The 19,752-nt window shown below is 41.5% G+C and overlaps 1 protein-coding gene across 3 annotated transcripts in view; it reads left to right on the forward strand.

The window, feature by feature from the left end:
- The window catches only part of NPAS2 (neuronal PAS domain protein 2), a 188,365-nt gene that overhangs the window by 136,979 nt on the left and 31,634 nt on the right, over nucleotides 1-19,752 (forward strand). For all 3 annotated transcript variants that reach the window (XM_075852679.1, XM_075852680.1, XM_075852681.1), the window contains exons 8-13: nucleotides 778-896; nucleotides 4,656-4,738; nucleotides 7,141-7,247; nucleotides 12,672-12,819; nucleotides 15,193-15,271; nucleotides 18,043-18,178. In XM_075852679.1, coding sequence (XP_075708794.1) covers nucleotides 778-896; nucleotides 4,656-4,738; nucleotides 7,141-7,247; nucleotides 12,672-12,819; nucleotides 15,193-15,271; nucleotides 18,043-18,178 — 672 coding nt within the window. The remainder of the gene's footprint in view (nucleotides 1-777; nucleotides 897-4,655; nucleotides 4,739-7,140; nucleotides 7,248-12,671; nucleotides 12,820-15,192; nucleotides 15,272-18,042; nucleotides 18,179-19,752) is intronic.

Here is a 19,752-nt window from a genome sequence, read left to right on the forward strand (position 1 = left end):
TGGTAGGTTTTCCAGTTTGCGGTCCCCAGGTTTGTTCCCAATAGACATTCGGGTTGCAGATGATAGGTATATACAATGTCGTGGTCAAACAAGTGGGCAACATTAGGTCCAGAAACTAATATAAGGAGCAAGGTCATGGTCAGCCCACCCAAGGGTACGTACATAAATTATTGGTTTAAATGGGGTCAAGACAAAGCCGGTTGAAATACAGGAAATCACTGAGTCAAGCATATTGCAGTGCAAGGAACTGTGACATCGCACTAGCAACGGGACACCACAGCTCCGATTAGGTTTACTAGCGCCCTGCCAGGCAGAGAAAGTGCCATAGCGGATTAGGAGAGATCCTCGACAGATGGCGCCACAGTTTGACAGTTTCTTTTCCAGTGCTTTGAGGGTTAGTGATATAGTAGTTTTATTGTCACAAGCTACGGTAGTAGTATACAAAGTAGTACCATCATGCACTCGGCATGTTCTATTAGTATTTGTACTCCTGCATTACAAGGAAGAGAACCACTACTTTCCAAAGTGGATTTTCAGTTGAGTTATTCTTTTTCTCTTTTTTTAAATGCTGCTGAAGGGGGAATGTGGATATGAGCAAGATAGTTAGAGCCTCCATGCCAGTGCGTTTCTTTAAATTCAATCGACCATCCATATGATGTTTTTAATATCTTATTCCCTTTTCAGTGAGTCATCAGTGTTGGTGTAGCATGTAAAAGCATGTGACCTGAATAATATATCCCTTTTTTTGTACTTGTTATCATTAACATGTCATTTCAGTGCCTCTTTCTTCATGTAATGGCTATGAAGGGGGTGTTTCACGAACATACAGAGCTCAGCTTGGTAAACAGGTGTGCTTCCTTGCTATAGTCCGACTTGCAACACCACAGTTCTTAAAGGTGAGTGATGGCATCTTTTTTAGTATACCAAATATGATATTTACTAAGTGTATAATATGATAATCAGTTTGATTGAGATCTGAGCTAAACAACAACGTCATTATGTTTATAGAGCTACTCAAGTATAATTGTACCTGTATATTGTTAGGGATTATTTTGCAAAATTATTTCAATATATCCATTGCATATATTTCTTTTGCCAAGTAGGAGTGCAGCCGATACTCAGATCCCCATTCATAATCTGAAGTTTTTTTAAATTGTCTCACTCCTATTTTCTAACATTCATTTTCTTGCATGATCAATTTAGCCAATAAAAGATATTACTTTAACTGTGAACTGCTTTGCAAAGTGAATCCTTATTTTCTTGTTGGCTAAATTTACAAGGAACAATGCTATGTTAGTCAGAAGATAAGGCAAGTAAGAATAAATCCAGAAAGGGAATAAGACCTTAAAGAGGCTCTGTCACCAGATTTTGCAACCCCTATCTGCTATTGCAGCAGATCGGCGCTGCAATGTAGATTACAGTAACGTTTTTATTTTTAAAAAACGAGCATTTTTGGCCAAGTTATGACCATTTTTGTAATTATGCAAATGAGGCTTGCAAAAGTCCAAGTGGGTGTGTTTAAAAGTACAAGTCCAAGTGGGCGTGTATTAGGTGCGTACATCGGGGCGTTTTTAATACTTTTACTAGCTGGGCGCTGTGAAGAGAAGTAACATCCTCTTCTCTTCAGAACGCCCAGCTTGTGACAGTGCAGATCTGTGACGTCACTCACAGGTCCTGCATCGTGACGGCCACATCGGCAGCAGAGGCTACAGTTGATTCTGCAGCAGCATCAGCGTTTGCAGGTAAGATCGACTTACCTGCAAACGCTGATGCTGCTGCAGAATCAGCTGTAGCCTCTGGTGCCGATGTGGCCGTCACGATGCAGGACCTGTGAGTGACGTCACAGATCTGCACTGTCACAAGCTGGGCGTTCTGAAGAGAAGAGGATGTTACTTCTCATCAGAGCGCCCAGCTAGTAAAAGTATTAAAAACGCCCCGATGTACGCACCTAATACACACCCACTTGGACTTGTACTTTTAAACACACCCACTTGGACTTTTGCAAGCCTCATTTGCATAACTACAAAAATGGTCATAACTTGGCCAAAAATGCTCGTTTTTTTTTAAATAAAAACGTTACTGTAATCTACATTGCAGCGCCTATCTGCTGCAATAGCAGATAGGGGTTGCAAAATCTGGTGACAGAGCCTCTTTAATGCAGGGGCGTAACTAGGAAAGACTGGGCCCCATAGCAAACTTTTGACTGGGGCCCCCCTCCCCTGGGTGTCACACAACCCCCCCCTTGTAGATAGTGCCTTTTTTACAGCCCCCCCTGTATAGAACGCCATACAGCCCCCCTGTAGATAACGCCATACAGCCCCCCTGTAGATAACGCCATACAGCCCCCCTGCACAGAACGCCATACATCCCCCCCTGTAGAGAACGCCATACAGCCCCCCCTGTAGAGAACGCCATACAGCCCCCCCTGTAGAGAACGCCATACAGCCCCCCCTGTAGGGAACGCCATACAGCCCCCCCTGTAGAGAACGCCATACGGCCCCCCCCTGTAGGAAACGCCATACAGCTCCCCCCCTGTAGGGAACGCCATACAGCTCCCCCCCTGTAGGGAACGCCATACAGCGTCCCCCCTCCCAAAAAAATGCGACCTACAGTGTGTCCTACAAAATACATGTATCCCCTCTCCACAGGATCTCCACAGGATAGGGGATACATGTGTGATCGCTGGCATTGATAGGGAGAACGGGGGACTGAAAGTCCCCCCAAGTTCTCCATGACTAACCTCTGACTTCCGGCGTCTGCACAGCTCAATAAAAATGAAAGGAGCGCTGGTCACACATGCACACAAGCACGACCGGCGCTCCATTCATTTCTACGGAGCTGCCGACACAGACCCCGGAAGTCAGAGGTTAGTCATGGAGAAGTTCAGGGGACTTTCAGTCCCCCGTTCTCCCTATCAATGCCAGCGATCACACATGTATCCCCTATCCTGTGGAGAACTTTTTTATTTGTTGGGCTAACGACGTGATTTTTGCGACGTTTTTTCCGTAGACAATGCAGGTTTCATTTTTTATTGTTTTTATACACACCTTTTTTGCTATTTTAGAATTTTTATTCATAAAGTTTGAAAATAATAGTACAAAAATAAGCTTTTTTACATTTCAGCTATTTTTTTTTGGTAATAACATCGTTTTACCCTAAAATAGACCTTTTATTTGTGATCGCCATTGTCTACCGTAAATTTTTATATATTACATGTCTATATTAGGGTAATTGGATCTGCGCTAGCGTTACAACAATGATTGGCGGGGGGAACGGTTTTTTTTGGGGTGGGTATTTTATGTGCATTTATTATTTAAATTTTTTTTGCACTTTACTTTATTATTTTTTTATTACTATGGTTTGTTTCTATATTTTTTTTCTTTCTTTTACACCATGTTTTTCCACTGCAACTGGAGCTGCACAGCAGCCCCAGTTACAGGGGAAATCAGCCCTCTCATAGTGACGATTGTCACTAATAGGGCTGTGCTGGGTCTAGTAAGACCCAGCAGCAGTCTGTCACTAACGGCACCCGGCGATCATGTGACCAGTCACATGATCACCGGGAGGAATAGAGACAGCGCCGCTGCTGCTGTCTCTATTCCTGTACACAGCGCGCATTCAGCGCTGTGTACAAGTGATCAGAGAAGACAGAAGCAGCGAAAGCTGCTTCTATCCTCTCCTCAGGGTCCCCGGCAGTCACTGACAGCCGGAGACTCGACATTCAGCTGCCCGATCGCGCGGGCAGCAAGTAAAAACCCGAGCCGTAGAAAGTCTATGGCTCGGGTTTTAAGGACCCTGACCGCTGGCCGTAAAAATACAGCCAGCGGTCGGGAACCAGTTAATGGCAGAGCGGGGAGATACCTCCCTGCTCTGCCATAGTGTTCAGTGGCGTCCCGCTGTAGCAGCCATAGCGGCTGCTAGCGGAGCCTCGGGCCATGGTGGGGGCCGTGCCGTCGGGCGACACGGGCCCCCTCATGCCGCAGGCCCCATAGCAGCCGCTACTGCTGCTACAGCGGTAGTTACGCCACTGCCTTAATGGGCTTTGCTGGAATCTTATATTGATGTCCAATTGTTAGGATAGGCCATCAATGTGTGCCTGGTGGGGTTTCAACTTCTGGTACCCCCTATAACCAGAAGAAAAAAGCGCTTTGCGCACCACACCTGCTTACTTCAGTACTCATCCATGTGTCTCTGTCTAGTTCTGCAGTTCATCCCATTTACTTAAAAGGGGCTGGACGGCAGTACTAGACTTCCCCTGATCACACGTTGTTGGCCTAGCCTAAAAATACGATATTTTTTTTGTCATTTGACAAAGGTACAGATTGGCCATCTTTACCTTGACTTTTAACGCATTAAATACATAGTGGCTAGATCCCTTATCTTGACTTTTTCAATGACTTTTCAATGGCTTTTGTTCTGTGATGTCACGCTGCAGCAAGTTATCAGAGTCAAGATAAAGATGGCTACATCTGTATTAGTAATAAAAACAAGGGGATAATAAAAGTCTTCCATGTACATCTCACAGCAATAGTTGTTGCTTAGAAATCACTCGACAGTAGTAAAGAAGGCAGAACTGAAGCTCCAGACCTATTTATGGTTGTTTTGTGTAATAAATGAAAACGGCATCACTTAATGATTGTTTCTTTAATTTTCAGGAAATGTGTACGGTTGAGGAATCGTTTGAGGAGTTCACATCAAGGCATAGTCTTGAATGGAAATTTATTTCTCTTGATCACAGGTGAGCATATTTACAGCAGTCCATGAATCAAAGGACTGATATTCCTATCAAACTACTTTAGTCTCAGTAAAAAAAAAAATCCAGATTTCTCTAAGGGTAGGAACACACACAGCGTAAACACTGCAGATTTTCTGCAACGGATTAATTGCGGAAAATCCACAGCGTATTACAGTAGCAGCAGTGTGGGTGAGATTTCAACAAATCTCGTCCCCACACCGCGGGAAAATGCTGCCGAATAAAACCGCACATAAATTGACCTGTGGTGCAGTTTCTTTAACCGCAGTATGTCAGTTAATGCTGCGGAATTGCAGCCCTTCTGTTGCGGGTTTTCCCATTGAAATCAATGGAGTGCTTAAACCCGCAACAAAGTGGTGTGTATTGCGATATTTGCTAATCACAGTGATTGCGCCGCAAAAATCGCAAGTAAAAAAAAAAATTATACTTACCCAGAATTCCCTGATTCTTCTCCAGTCCGGCCTCCCTGGATGACGTAGCAGGCCATGTGATGGCTGCAGCCAATCACAGGCTGCAGCAGTCACATGGCCTGCAACGTCAGCCAGGGAGGCCGGAGCGGATGTCAGAGGAGGGGGTAAGTATGTGCGATAATTTACGCCCGAAAAAACGCACCACATTGTGGTGCGGGATTTCGGACGTCATTCTCTGCGGTGTTCAGGGCGGATACGCTGCGCAGCTTGACGCAGTGTTGCGAAAAATCTGCAGCATAATATAGTAGCAGCAGAGTGGGTGAGATTAAAACAAATCTCATCCATACGCTGCATAAATGATGAGCGGAAAAAAATGCTCAGAAATTGACATGCGGTGCAGATTTTTAATCTGAAGCATATCAGTTGTATTTGCGGAATAGCTGATTTTTTGTTGCGGGTTTTCCCTATTGAATTTAATGGGGAGGAAAAATCTGCAACAAATAGCAGATGTTGCGTTTTTTTGCGGCGGGCTCTCATACTTACCCAGAATTCTGTGCTTTTCCGTACAGGCCGGCCTCCTGGAATGATGTTTTATCCCATGTGACCGCTGCAACCAATCACAAGCTGTAGCAGTCACCTGGGCTGAAACATCATCCCAGGAGGCCAGGCTGCAGCATGGCAGAAGGATGCGTCGCCATTGCTACATAAGTATGAAACTTTTTTTCTTACGAGCAGTTTTCCCCAGCAGACATTCCAGACGAAAAACTGCACCACAATTTGGTGCGGTTTTTCAAACGGAATTCCCTGCGGCACTCAGGCCGGACACGCTGTGTTCTTTTAAGCAGCGTATCCGCCCTGTCTGAACATACCCTTACAGTGTACAATAGTGCAATTTTCCTGCTACATTTCTATTTTTTTGGTTAGCAATACAATCTTTGTGTCAATTATCTAATGCTAGAATGAACAAGGTAGTATTGGTTTTTTTTACTTAATTTTTAAAGAATATTTGATTATGAAAAAGATCATACAAAAAGAGAAGGGCAGCTCACCCCTAAACATGACAAAGATAAATAATAAAAGGCACCGAGTGCAATAGAGATATGATTCGGTTATCATCCAAAACTAATAGCAAAAAATTGTATGAAGAAACTGTCTCTCAACATGTCTTATATAACACATAAATTTCATTTATTTGTTATTTGATATTCTATATTTGTTATTAACTTTACATGTTATATAAGACACCATGAGAGCCGGGTTCTTCATACCATGAAAATGATCTTGTCTGACAGGATATAAAAACTTTCTTAGGCTATGTTCACACGGGGTATTTTGCCGAGTTTTTTGACGCGGAAACCGCGTCGCAAAACTCGGCAGAAACGGCCCGAGAACGCCTCCCATTGATTTCAATGGGAGGCGTCGGCGTCTTTTTCCCGCGAGCAGTAAAACTGCCTCGCGGGAAAAAGAAGCGACATGCCCTATCTTCGGGCGCTTCCGCCTCTGACCTCCCATTGACTTCAATGGGAGGCAGGAGAAAGCGTATATCTCGCTGTTTTATGCCCGCAGCGCTCAATGGCCGCGGGCGAAAAACGGCGCGATAATTGCCGCGAAAATCGGCGTGCAGGGAGAGGAATATCTGCCTCAAAGTTCCAAACGGAATTTTGAGGCAGATATTCCTCCCCCAAAATACTCCGTGTGAACATAGCCTTAAGGGGGAGAGTGGAATGATCATGTGACCCGCCGCTATGTTTCGTCTATGGTTAGCCATAGATACTGCAGAACAGGATGCACCTATGGACTATACCATCATACATTGCAGAGATTATGTGTGTTATCCACATAAAAGTAGGTTTAAAAGCACTATTTTTAATCAAATTCATTAAGTTGTTTTGTATATTTACATTTTATAAATATATAATATAGAAAGAAAAAAAAAAAGAATAATCCCTCTAAGCATTTATTTTTTGTTCTATACAGGGCTCCACCAATCATAGGATACTTACCTTTTGAAGTCCTTGGTACATCAGGATATGATTACTATCATGTAGATGACCTAGAGATATTAGCCAAATGTCACGAACATTGTAAGTGCTCTAATTATGGAAAAGAAAAGCAATATGTTTTTTTTGCTCCTCTGGGCTATTAATCAACAGAAACTTGTTAATAAAAGTCAAGCGCAAGACAGCTCGTTCCTCACAATTGCTGGGATATTAAGCATTTCTACTCCTAACTACCACTACATCTTTTTTACATTAGTACAATGCCCGCTAGCAAGGCATTAGTTTTTTTTGCTAATATTTGTCAGAATGCTATACTGCTTGACTCACATATTCTATACAGTGAATCAGGGCAGAATTAATGTTGGGCAAACACATCAATTGCCCAAGGTTCCACATACTGTATCTTTGAATTAATTTAAGGAAAATTCAGCTTTTTCCTTTAAATCTACATAAAATGTTGAATAACTTTGCAAACACTTATTTTGTAATGATTCTGAGTTACACAATTTCCACGCCATTCATATTTAAAGCTACATTCAGATTTCAAACAAATAGTGGCTATTCCATCCTAAAGCATTAATCACATATGCACTGGATTTTTCGTCCCTCACTTTCTAGAACTACTTAAAAAAAGGTATCATCTGCGGCTTTGTGTTGCATCACTGCTACCTAGCGGGAACGTGACTTTGGGGTGATGATATAAAGATGTTATGGCAGAGTGGCAATAAATAACTGTTTCCAATGGCTACCAGTAGCTATGGATATGAATGGGGAAAAAGATGATAGAATTGATTTGCCAGGTTAGATATTCACAGAGAATCAGGATGTTTAACATTTTGGGGATTCATTGCAGAATAGATATTAAAAAGATATGCTCATCTATAGAACTTATTCTCTTGGTTCAGCTTTCACATTTTTATTGTTTAATAGCTTTTATTAAAAAAGAGAACATAGAAATCGTATATCCACAAAATGTAATGATCCTTAATAAATCTGAGCTAATTGTACATGAATTTGCCTAAATGAAGCAGAATCACTAAACATGATCTACTTTTGCTAAACTTTAAATAATTTGTCCTCTAATCCATTATCAAGAGCCGTCAGCTCCTCCAAACTTTTAATCCAGGGGTCTAAAGCACGCGGCCCGCGGGCCGCATGCAGCCCCTGGGGCTGTCATCTGCGGCCCGCATGACACATAGCCGCTAGTACAGACTCTACGCCGGGACTCTGGAATTCCCTGACATCCCTGTCCATATATGCACAGTGTTGTCAGGGTCTTCCCCAGAGCGGAGTCCCGAGCAGAGCGCTAGTATAGGCTCTGCTCCGGGACCCTGTGGAATCTTCTGACATCGCTGTCCATACATCGACAGTGATGTCAGGGGCATCCCCAGAGCAGGAGTCCCAGTGATGTCAGGAGCATAGCTGGAGTCCCAGGAAGAGCCTACTAGCGCTCTGCCCAGGACTCCAGCTCTGGGGTTGTCACTGACATCCATGTCCATATATGGACAGTGATGTCAGGAGCAGAGCTGGAATCCCAGGCAGAGTGCTAGAAGCGGCTCTGCTCCGGGACTCCAGCTCTGGGCAAGCCCCTGACATCCCTGTCCATATATGGACACTGATGTTAATGGCTTCCCCAGAGTTTCGACGCAGAGCCTATACTAGTGCTCTGCTCCGGGACTCCAGCTCTGGGGTTGCCCTTGATATCACATTCTGGTCCATGAGGATCCCCTGACATCACATTGTATGGACAGTGACGTCGGGGGCTCCAATAATAGAGGAATCCCCAGCCAAAGCATCGGCAACGCTCTGGCTGGGGATTCCACTCCTAGAGGGAGCCCCAATGGAGCTATCTACTTGGGGTATGTGTGGCATTATCTGCGGAGGGCACTGTGGCAGCATCTGCGGAGCGCGCTGTGGCAGCATCTGCGGAGGGCACTGTGGCATCATCTACAGAGGGCACTGTGGCATCATCTACAGAGGGCACTGTGGCATCATCTACAGAGGACACTGTGGCAACATCTACAGAGGACACTGTGGCAGCATCTACAGAGGACACTGTGGCATTATCTGGGGGTGTGTTGCGTTATCTACAGAGGGCACTGTGACATTATCTACAGAGGGCACTGTGACATTATCTACAGAGGGCACTGTGGCATTATCTACAGAGGGCACTGTGGCATTATCTACTCAGGGCACTGTGGCATTATCTGCAGAGGGAACTGTGGCATTATCTGCAGAGGGCACAGTGGCATTATCTGCAGAGGGCACTATGGCAGCATCTACAGAGGGCACTGTGGCAGCATCTACAGAGGGCACTATGGCAGCATCTACAGAGGGCACTGTGGCAGCATCCACAGAGGGCACTGTGGCAGCATCCACAGAGGGCACTGTGGCACTATCTAAAAAGTGGCTGCCCAATCTTGACATGTGTGTCTGCTAAACACTGCCAATTGAGCCGCCAGACTGCATTTAGCGACACTTAGGGTATGTGCACACACACTATTTACGTCCATAATTGACGGACGTAATTCGGCCGCAAGTCCCGGACCGAACACAGTGCAGGGAGCCGGGCTCCTAGCAGCATACTTATGTACGATGCTAGGAGTCCCTGCCTCGCTGCAGGACAACTGTCACGTACTGAAAACATGATTACAGTACGGGACAGTTGTCCTGAAGCGAGGCAGGGACTCCTAGCATCGTACATAAGTATGATGCTAGGAGCCCGGCTCCCTGCACTGTGTTCGGTCCGGTACTTGCGGCCGAAATACGTCCGTCAATTACGGACGTAAATAGTGTGTGTGCACATACCCTTAAACTGGAAAACTGGATTGTTGAAATAAGCATGTGGAAAAATATCTCAAATTTTAAACCTAGCGGTATTATTATAGTAATGTAGTATTATTATTCTTGTAGTAATATAGTGTTATAGTAGATCAAATAACTAACTGATTAACAATCATTTTGTATTGTATCAAATTTGAAAGTAATGCGGCCCGTCAACTTCCCATTTTTTTCTATATGTGGCCCACTTACCCGGCCGAGTTTGAGACAACTGGTCTAATCTATTCAAATGATTGCAACCATTCTTTAAAAATCTGAGATTTTTAGTGCCTTGGTATGACCAAATGCGAAATTTGTAGGAAGAAGCATAATAGGCCCTTCTGGGATGAGGCAGCATGGACAACAGGGCCATGTTTACCTCGCTGTGAGAGATGCCCATATTGTAATACAACTCATTAATTAAATTCCAGAACGATTTTATCCCATTACAAGACCACCACACGTGAGACATAGTGCCAACCTTTTCCACACCACCAACATAAGTCAAAACAATCTGGGAAAAGTTGTGGAGGACTGTAGGAGTCCTGTACCAGCTTAAAATTCTTCTTGGACCCTTCAAGATATACAGTAGAAGACTTGTGTATTAATGCAAAGGCCTTTGATCGTGTCTAGGGGGAGAAGGAATGCTCCAGCTCCTTTTCTCACGCAGACACAAAAGGCAGGGGCTGAAATTATCCACTTCCCCACTGAAACAGCCCATAGAGAAGAGACACCAAATGGGAAGGTGGGGAGGACTGCACACACACAGAGACTGAGGCCCCATGCAGATGACCGTGCCTGTAATTACGAAACGTAATTACGGGCACGGACGGCCGCGGACAGCCGTCCCATTTTTTACAGCAAGTTTCTATGGCACGGACACCTTCCCGTAAATATACAGAAAGGTGGTCGTCGGCCATAGAAATTAATGGGTCCGTAATTAAGGACCGTAATTACGGTCTGCAATTACAGGCTATTTTACCGTCATGTGCATGGGGCCTTAAATTGAGTGAAATCACAAGCTATCTTTGCTATCAGGCCAACAGACGAAATGCAATTGGAAAGTTGTGCATATTGTAACCAAACACACCTGGACCTTCCTACCAGGAAGGAAGAGAATGATCGAATATTCATGTAAGTAGTGGCGTAAATGGGGAGCTTCCGAAACTGTAATGCTTACAATGTTGGATCAATGTATTCCCATCGGGAAAGTCTGGTTTTTAAAAATCGGTGTCAGTGAACTGTGGAAAGAAGTTAGCCCCAAACCAGGTGCATGTTTATCCCACCGTTGTAGAATCCTCAACGACAAGGGTAGAGAGGCCAATTCACCAGGTCTATCAGTTCTCCCCAACCACATCAGCTCCCGCATAGAGATACCAGCCACACCCCTCTCAAACTGGACCAATTATGTGTTTGTTTGTCCCTTGATGTTACCATTGTGAGAAACTGCACATCATTAAATCACTTTGTAAGTCCTTTCCCTCTAGAGATATTTATCATACAAATGTATATGTAGCAGTAGGTTTATGAAGGAGGGACTTGTTGAGGATTTATTTTCTTTATTTAACTTTTTTTTTTTTAATAACATCACACAAAAGCAAATAGGGCGGCGGTAAACCAGATAAAAATTTGTGGCTAGGGTAATTATTTTATGTTTAGGATAACGTACATTCTGCACGGCAGGAATGTATTAATGCCTGAACACCTGACTTCCATGCAAACTGTATTTTTTGTCACACAAGATGTCTAAAATGGGTGTGTGAGTTTGGAGAGTTGTGCAGTTTTATGGGAGAAGGGGGCTTCCCCCCCCCTTTTATTGTTATTTTTATTTTTTTTACATTTGACTATATTTATTTATTGAATAATTTATTTCATTTGCACTATGGTTGTACAGGAAACCATTAGGAACAGAACCGTTACCATTGAAATCAATGGTAATGCAAACGGAAAGCTCTGGTTTCTGTGCGGTTTCTGTTCATGGGTTCCCCCTACTTAACCCATGAACGGAACCCCAACGGAGTTACCAATATAGAGGTCACTGAAAACAGAAATCTAATGGTAACAGTTCATTATGTCACTGTTATCAGTGATCTGTATACAGAGACATGCAGGGAAGATGCAGATTATATCTTTTCTGCACGTATCAGAGCCCTCTCATCAAGGGGGAATCCATGTGACATCATTACTGGCATCATTTGGTTCCCTAGCAACCACCGAAATGCAGTGCTGAACAGGAGCGCTGTGTTTAAAGGTATTTAGTGACAGGAAACAGATTATTTCAGTTTCCTGTCACAGTACGGTATCATGCTGTCTTTATCACATCCTGCCTTTGTGACAGCCTGATCCTGCTGATCGTACTGCAAGCTGGAGTGTGCAATGCCATCAACAAGAGCTTGTGAATTAACAGGCTTCTAGCACAGGGGTTTTTTCATTAACCCGTTAATTTATGTGGGGTGGTCGGGAAGGGGTTAATCGGCACATGACCATAATGTGGCATTGACTAGTAAAATTGTCAAAATATCACAGGTTGAATGTTTTTTATTTTATGTAGTGTAACCTTTAAAACCTTTGACATTGCTGAGGTTTTTAAATGTAATATAATATACTAGTCTTTTGTTAAAGTAGTTTGAATTAAAGTAGATATTTCCATATTTTAAAAAAGCTAAAAAAAAATATTTCTTTAAACAGTAATGCAGTTTGGAAAAGGAAAGTCTTGTTGCTATCGATTTCTTACCAAAGGTCAACAGTGGATTTGGCTTCAGACTCATTACTATATTACTTACCATCAGTGGAACTCCAAGCCTGAGTTTATTGTATGCACACATTCTGTTGTGAGGTACAGTATGTCGTGCCTGATTGGGCCATGTAGCATTTTATCTTTGTTTGCTGATTGTCCACCTTTTATCACCATGTCATTTTTAGGTCCAACATTCTGTGCTGATTAATTTCTTGATATATCTTTAAATTGGTTGGTACTCAGAGCTTCTTAGCACAGATTAGCACACATACCCTGCATAGACATAGGGGCAGATTTACTAATACTTTCTATGTTTTAAACAGTGTAAATTTAGACACGGCAGTCAGAAGATGCGCCAAATTTATCAAAGTTGTTCATGCTGTATCATAACTTAAGTGCATCTATTTAGACATGTTAGAAACGTTTCCGTATACCACCTATTGGTTGGCTTAGTTTACGTCAGTTTTTTGTGCCAAAATGTTAGTGCAATTTTTGCCGCGTTGTGTCACATTTTAAGCTTTGCCTCCTTTCTCAATAAGCCATGCCCCTCATCGAGCCTGCCTAAACAAGTGTCTAAAACAATAAAAAAAATGTGGTACATGGTATGTTTGCCAGAATTTGACCTAATTTCAGCCAGAATTCTGTCGCATTTTGAATAGTAAATCTGCCCCAATATCTATGAAGAGGATTAAGGTACATATCAGAAAAAGCAAGAGTTCTGACCACTATAAAGATATATTAGGGAAATAGCACAGTTTTAAACCAAAATGGTGTTCAAATTTACATTTACATGTTACCAAGATGATTACTGGGTTGTTGATGTAACTTCAAAATTGATTCTGAATCTAACAGGCATGATAATATTTTCGAACTTACCTTCATTAGGAATAGCACTCTCCAATGCAATATTACCTTATTTACAGAAACATATTTCTCGTCCGTGTGCTGTCCTTTTTAACAACGTATAGCACACGGACCCATACAAGTCAATAGGTCTATTCACACATCGGTTTTTTTCTTCAGCGGAGTGCGTGTCCATTGCGAGCAACTCACAGCATGTCCTATTTTGGTCTGTATTTGCGTACCAGACTCATTGAAGTGTCTGGGTGCATGAAAAAAATGGATAGCATACACAAGACATCCATGTGCTATCTGGTTTTTCACGGATCTGTTGTTAAGTGAAACCAGGAAATGCTTGCAGAGGAGAAAAACGGATGAGAAAAATGGATGACGTACAGACTTAAAAAATGGAACATGGACACAACATGGATATTCATACCAGAAAAAACTGTCCGTTTTCTGGAAAAAGACTACACTTACATCTCTGTAATTACATACAAGAAATTTGCACACCCGGAAACAGTAATACAGTATTAGTACAATATTACATTTAACTCGCACGGTGAACGCCGTAAAAAATAAATAAAAATAAACCGTCAAAATCGTTGTTTTTTGGTCACCTTAGCTCTAAAAAAAAAAATTCATAAAAAGTGCTCAAAAAGTTGTATGTACCAAAAAATGGTACCAATAAAAACTACAGCTTGTCCTCCAAAAAATAAGCCCTCGCACCGCTCAATCAACGAAAAAATAAAAAAGTTATGTCTCTCAGGCCCCATGCTCACGACCGTAAAAATCATCCGTAATTGCAGACCATAATTATGGACACATTCACTTCTATTGTCCACGTATACCTTCCCGTATATTTACAGGAAGGTGTCCATGCCGTAGAAACCTTCTGCAAAAGATAGGACATGTCCTGTCTTTTGCTTTTTACGGACCTGTTCTCCCATTCATTTTAATGGGAGCACGGCCCGCAAATGCGGACAACTGTCCGGTGCCGGCAGTGCCCATAATTACGGACCGTGATTACAGGAACGGTCATATGCATGGGGTCTCAGAATGTGGTGAAACAAAACAATCTTTTTTTAACAAATAGTTTTTTCTTTGTAAAAGTAGTAAAATATTAAACGTATATAAATTTGGTATCACCGTAATCATATTGAGCAAAAGAATAAAGTTAAGTTGTCGTTTTTACTGCACGGCGAAAGCTGTAAAGAAGAGACCAAAAAAACACTGGAGGAATCAGTTTTTTCCAATTTCAGCCCACATAGAATTTTTTTTTCAGTTTCCCAGTACATTATATTTATACTTTAAATAGTGCCAATTTAAACTACAACTCGTCCAGAAGAAAATAAGCCCTCACACCACTCCATTGATGTAAAAATAAAAATGTTATGGTTTGTTAAGGATGTTAAAAATATGATAACTGCCAACCTGAATAATTCCACCCCTTTGCCCGAACTGCTTTCCCTCTCTTTCTTACCTCTCCCTCCACCTTTTTAATTTAAATTTTTTTTTTTGCAAGTTGACTTCCCAGACACATATTTTAAAATATTATTAACTGATAATGGATTTTGAAGGATATTGCTTGCATTCTTCTTTCTAAACTACCATTATGTTTGTTACAAGCAGCTTTGCAGATGTACGGGTGGAAAGGAGACGAAAAATGAATAAGGATAATACCTCATTCGAAGCCATTGTCACACTAAAGGTACTTATTCTATTTGTTAAATTAAAACAAATTTACCTTTACAAAGTACTTAGTTAACACAAAATCTGTTGTTGAAATGCTCGAAGTACATAATCTATTAACGAAATAAGCTTGCTTGAATGATTGCATGAATTGATAAGTATATGATACGTGTAATTCTTGAAACATATGTAGTATAGCAGTCATCTTTCTGTTATTCTTTGCCTACTATATGCACAACAAATCAGCCTCTTATTAATGCAGTGCTCCTTAAAGAGGCTCTGTCACCACATTATAAGTGGCCTATCTTGTACATAATGTGATCGGCGCTGTAATGTAGATTACAGCAGTGTTTTTTATTTAGAAAAACGATCATTTTTGACGGAGTTATGACCTATATTAGCTTTATGCTAATGACTTTCTTAATAGGCAACTGGGCGTGTTTTACTTTTTGACCAAGTGGGCGTTGTGGAGAGAAGTGTATGACGCTGACCAATCAGTGACCAATCCGCTTCATACACTCCTCTCCATTCATTTACACAGCACATAGTGATCTAGCTAGATCACTATGTGCAGCTACTTACTCACACATTAACGTTACTCAAGTGTCCTGACAGTGAATAGACATCACTACCAGCCAGGACGTGATGTCTATTCAGAATCCTGACACTTAGGTAATGTTTGTGTGAGATTTACAGCAATGCAAACGTAATTTTGTTTTAAATGACAGTTTACAGCATCGATCACATTATGTACAAGATAGGGCACTTATAATGTGATGACAGAGCCTCTTTAAAGGGGTTATCCGGAATGTGAATTTTTTATTAGTAGGGGCTGCAAATGAAATAAATACCCCAAAAAAGCAACACCTACCTATCCTTGCCCCCAGCGATACAGCGCTTATGCTCTGGTGGCACTCCTAGTTGTTGTTTACATGCACGTAGCCAATCAGAGGGATCGCATGACTGTGTGTGTGTGTGTGTGTGTGTGTGTGTGTGTGTGTGTGTGTCTCCTAAGACCTCTTTCACATGGCGCTATTCTGGTCTGTATGTTGCATCAGTATTTGTAAGCCAAAATCAGGAGTGGGTCCAAAACACGGAAGAAGTGCAAATCTTTCTTTTATACTTTTTCTGTTTATTTTCCACTCCTAGTTTTGCTTTCTAAATACTGACCAAAATACTGCCATGTGAAAGTGGGCTAAAAGAGAGATCTGTCACTTGCTGATTATCTTCAGAGAACTGCTTCACAATGTTAGAGCTTTGCTCTAGTTAGCTCCTGTTGTTTTGCTTTGTCAGAGGACAAGAACAAAGGAATGTTGGATGCAACGGTTCCGTTGCAACACGTACACCACCGATGGCCGTTGGAACCTATTGACTTTGAAAATTTCCATTGGGGTGTCTGTAAATTTATAATAGCGCGGCATTCAGCACTATTGTTCCCGGTAATTTCTGCCGGATCTGCAATGGAAGCCCTAAACTGAGCCTCCATCGCAGATGTGAACAGCCCCTTATATTGTTAAAACAGAACTATTTATTATTTCATTAATCAACTTTTTAGTTTAACAGCTGAATATTATATAAAGCAGAATTTTGGCAAGATAATCTTTTAGGCAATTGAATAGTTCTAAATAGATGAATATACAGTTTATGAAGTGTGAAAAATGTTAATTGGCACAAAATTGAAGTATCCCATGGTAGTCATGTTGTAGCTACGCCTATGGGTGTTTTTTTTTGGGCTGTACCAAAGGTGTTGTAAATGCTGAAGCTGGTGTGCCCCCTACTGTTTCAGCAAATGGGTACTATAGCTAGGTGTTCTTCTTGCATTGCCTTCTTTGCCATTACAGTTGAAATATAAAGTTTAGTGACTTTTCAACAGAAATAATGAAAAAGTATTGGTTTTATTTTGCAGCAGTAATGTTGAAAACTATAAAGTTGTCCAGTTGACATCAATGATTTCCTTTCCTATAGTAGGACAATGTAATAGATATTTAATTAGAAATTACTTTGCGTTAATTGTCGATATAGGTTTCATTCTTTTATTTTAAGCAGTTCAAAATTCTTAATTTTCTTCACCTACTTAATCTTCTTCTCATCATTATCATGACTGATAATAGCGTTATTTATGTGACATACTGTATGGAAACAGCATTTGTGGTGGAAATGTATACCAGGCTAGTAAGAAGACTCGCGCAACATTTGTCATGCACCATGAGACGTAAAATGACACTAAGACAACTTTTAATGATTTATGATGCAGGACAGGGGGGAAATGACTAATTCATATCGGCTATATCTGTACTCAATGGCTAAGTATAAAATACCTACTTTAACATGACAATTAAAGTAGAGAGTTTTGTAAAAGTTTTTAACATGCAAAATTCAGCTTCTTCCTTTTATGATCCTGCAAAGTATGTAAACACTAAATGTAGGGGTTTGCTTACTAAACTGGGATTTATCACTTTGTGAAACAAATATTTTGCAGGGTAATAATTGTTTTCCTGAGAAACATGTGTTGGAGTTCCTGATAGCATACCTATTGTTACTGATGTAGTAGACATCAGCTCTTATCTGTGTTTGCAATGTGTTCATTCTCGATTGTTCACGTTTATATAATGTACTTGATCAGTTGGATCAATTAATTACAGCATAGTGTGATGTTCTCCGTACTGTTTACATAACTATAAAGATTTAACACACTTTCACTCAGAAATGAGTAGGGGTATAGCTGTTATGCAGTGTGGAAGGAGAGTGACAATATATTCTGACTATCTTCCTTTTTCAACAACCTTTTAGGACAAAGACCAAAATGTGGACAGTGAAAAGCATTTTAAAATGCTTGAAGTTTGTGCCTCACCACTCAGTCGCAGTTGTACCCCCTCTATTTCCTCAAGAAGCTCACATAAATCTCCTGAAACTGCAGACCCTGCATGTGAGTAAAGAAGAGTTGTCTAGTCTAGGCAGAGGGAAAAAGTCTGTATAACTGCGGAGTTATAACTGTCACCACATCAACAATGGTCTCCCAAATAAGACATATAGCAGACATATACAGTATTGCGCTATATGATGTGAGTTACTATGAGCAATTTACCAGAGGGGGTTACATAACCAGATGTGGCATAGTCATATTGGATAATGAGTTATAAACTAGTTGTGCCTTGCGCTGCAGTAGATTATTTTACTGTCACAACAACTGGAGAGTCAAATGCTGTATGCTATTAGTCTACAAACTCAAACATCTTCATACTGTGAGATGTTATGGAAGGCAAATTTGATTCCAATAATAATTACAAAAAAATTATTTTATGTAATGAACAATGAAGCTTCATTATGAATATATGCTAACAGTATAAATGCAATAATGTGGTTGACTATAACTCTGAACCACTTTGTACCTGGAGCTGTTCTGGTAAGAGCCGAAGTTGTGCTGTATCAGGTAAAACCCAAAGAAGACGCATTGGTAAAACCCAAAGAACACAATTTTGGCCCCTTCAAAAGGTTTTCCAGTGGTCGGACCCCTAATGATCAGAAATTGATGACCGATATGATCAATATGCCATCGCTGTTTGTCATTGGAAAACTCCTTTAACCTGTTCTCGCCCTGCGCCGTAAATGCATGACACTGGCAGCTGCCACTTAACTCCCAGCTTTGATTGCGGGGGCCCATCAGTTGTGATTGACAGACGCCAACCCACGATAACGTCCGGAATCGGTAGAAAACTCTGTTGCCGACCATTTAACACCATTAGCACTGAGATTTCTGGACTATTAACATTTAAAGAGTACCTATAATTTGTATTTTATGTTTTGTTTTTTTTTAGTAATATGTACTATAATAAGCGGTTTGTGCTTCATTCGTCTCCTATGGAGCTCCAAATCTCCCTTGTTCCCTGTTCTTGTCAAACAAGACATGTAAAAATGTGGGTGGTCCTTGAGCACATGTGGAAGATGGAATTGTACTGGGTAAATGAATTGTTCAAACTCATAAAAGGGAGCACAGTCTTGTAGCTGATGTTACCATCAGATCCTTTAAGTCCTGTAAGTTACGAGGTGGGGCCTCTATGGATCAGAATTCTTTTTCCAGCACATCCAACAGATGCACCATTGGATCGAAATTTGGAGGCCAAGTGAACACCTTAAACACTTTTGTCATGTATCTAAAGCCATTCCTGAACAATTTATGCAGTGTGGTTCCTGCTGAAAGATGCCACTGCTATTAGGTAATACTGTTGTCATGAGAGGGTTTATTTGGTCTGCGACAATGTTCTCATTTTGCTTCCTGGTGCCATCTCTTCCCCAGGTAAGCGACACACACAACTGGCTATCCACGTGATGTAAAAGGAAACGTGATTCATCCGACCAGGCCACCTTCTTCTATTGCTCCATGGTCCAGTTCTAATGCTCATGTGCTCATTGTAGGCGCTTTTGGCGATGGACTGGGGTCAGCATGGGCATTCTTCGTGGTCTGCTGCTTTACAGCCCCAAATGCAGCAAGCATTGATGCAT

The sequence above is a fragment of the Rhinoderma darwinii genome, chromosome 2, assembly GCF_050947455.1.
Source record: "Rhinoderma darwinii isolate aRhiDar2 chromosome 2, aRhiDar2.hap1, whole genome shotgun sequence".
Taxonomy (NCBI): Eukaryota; Metazoa; Chordata; class Amphibia; order Anura; family Rhinodermatidae; genus Rhinoderma; species Rhinoderma darwinii.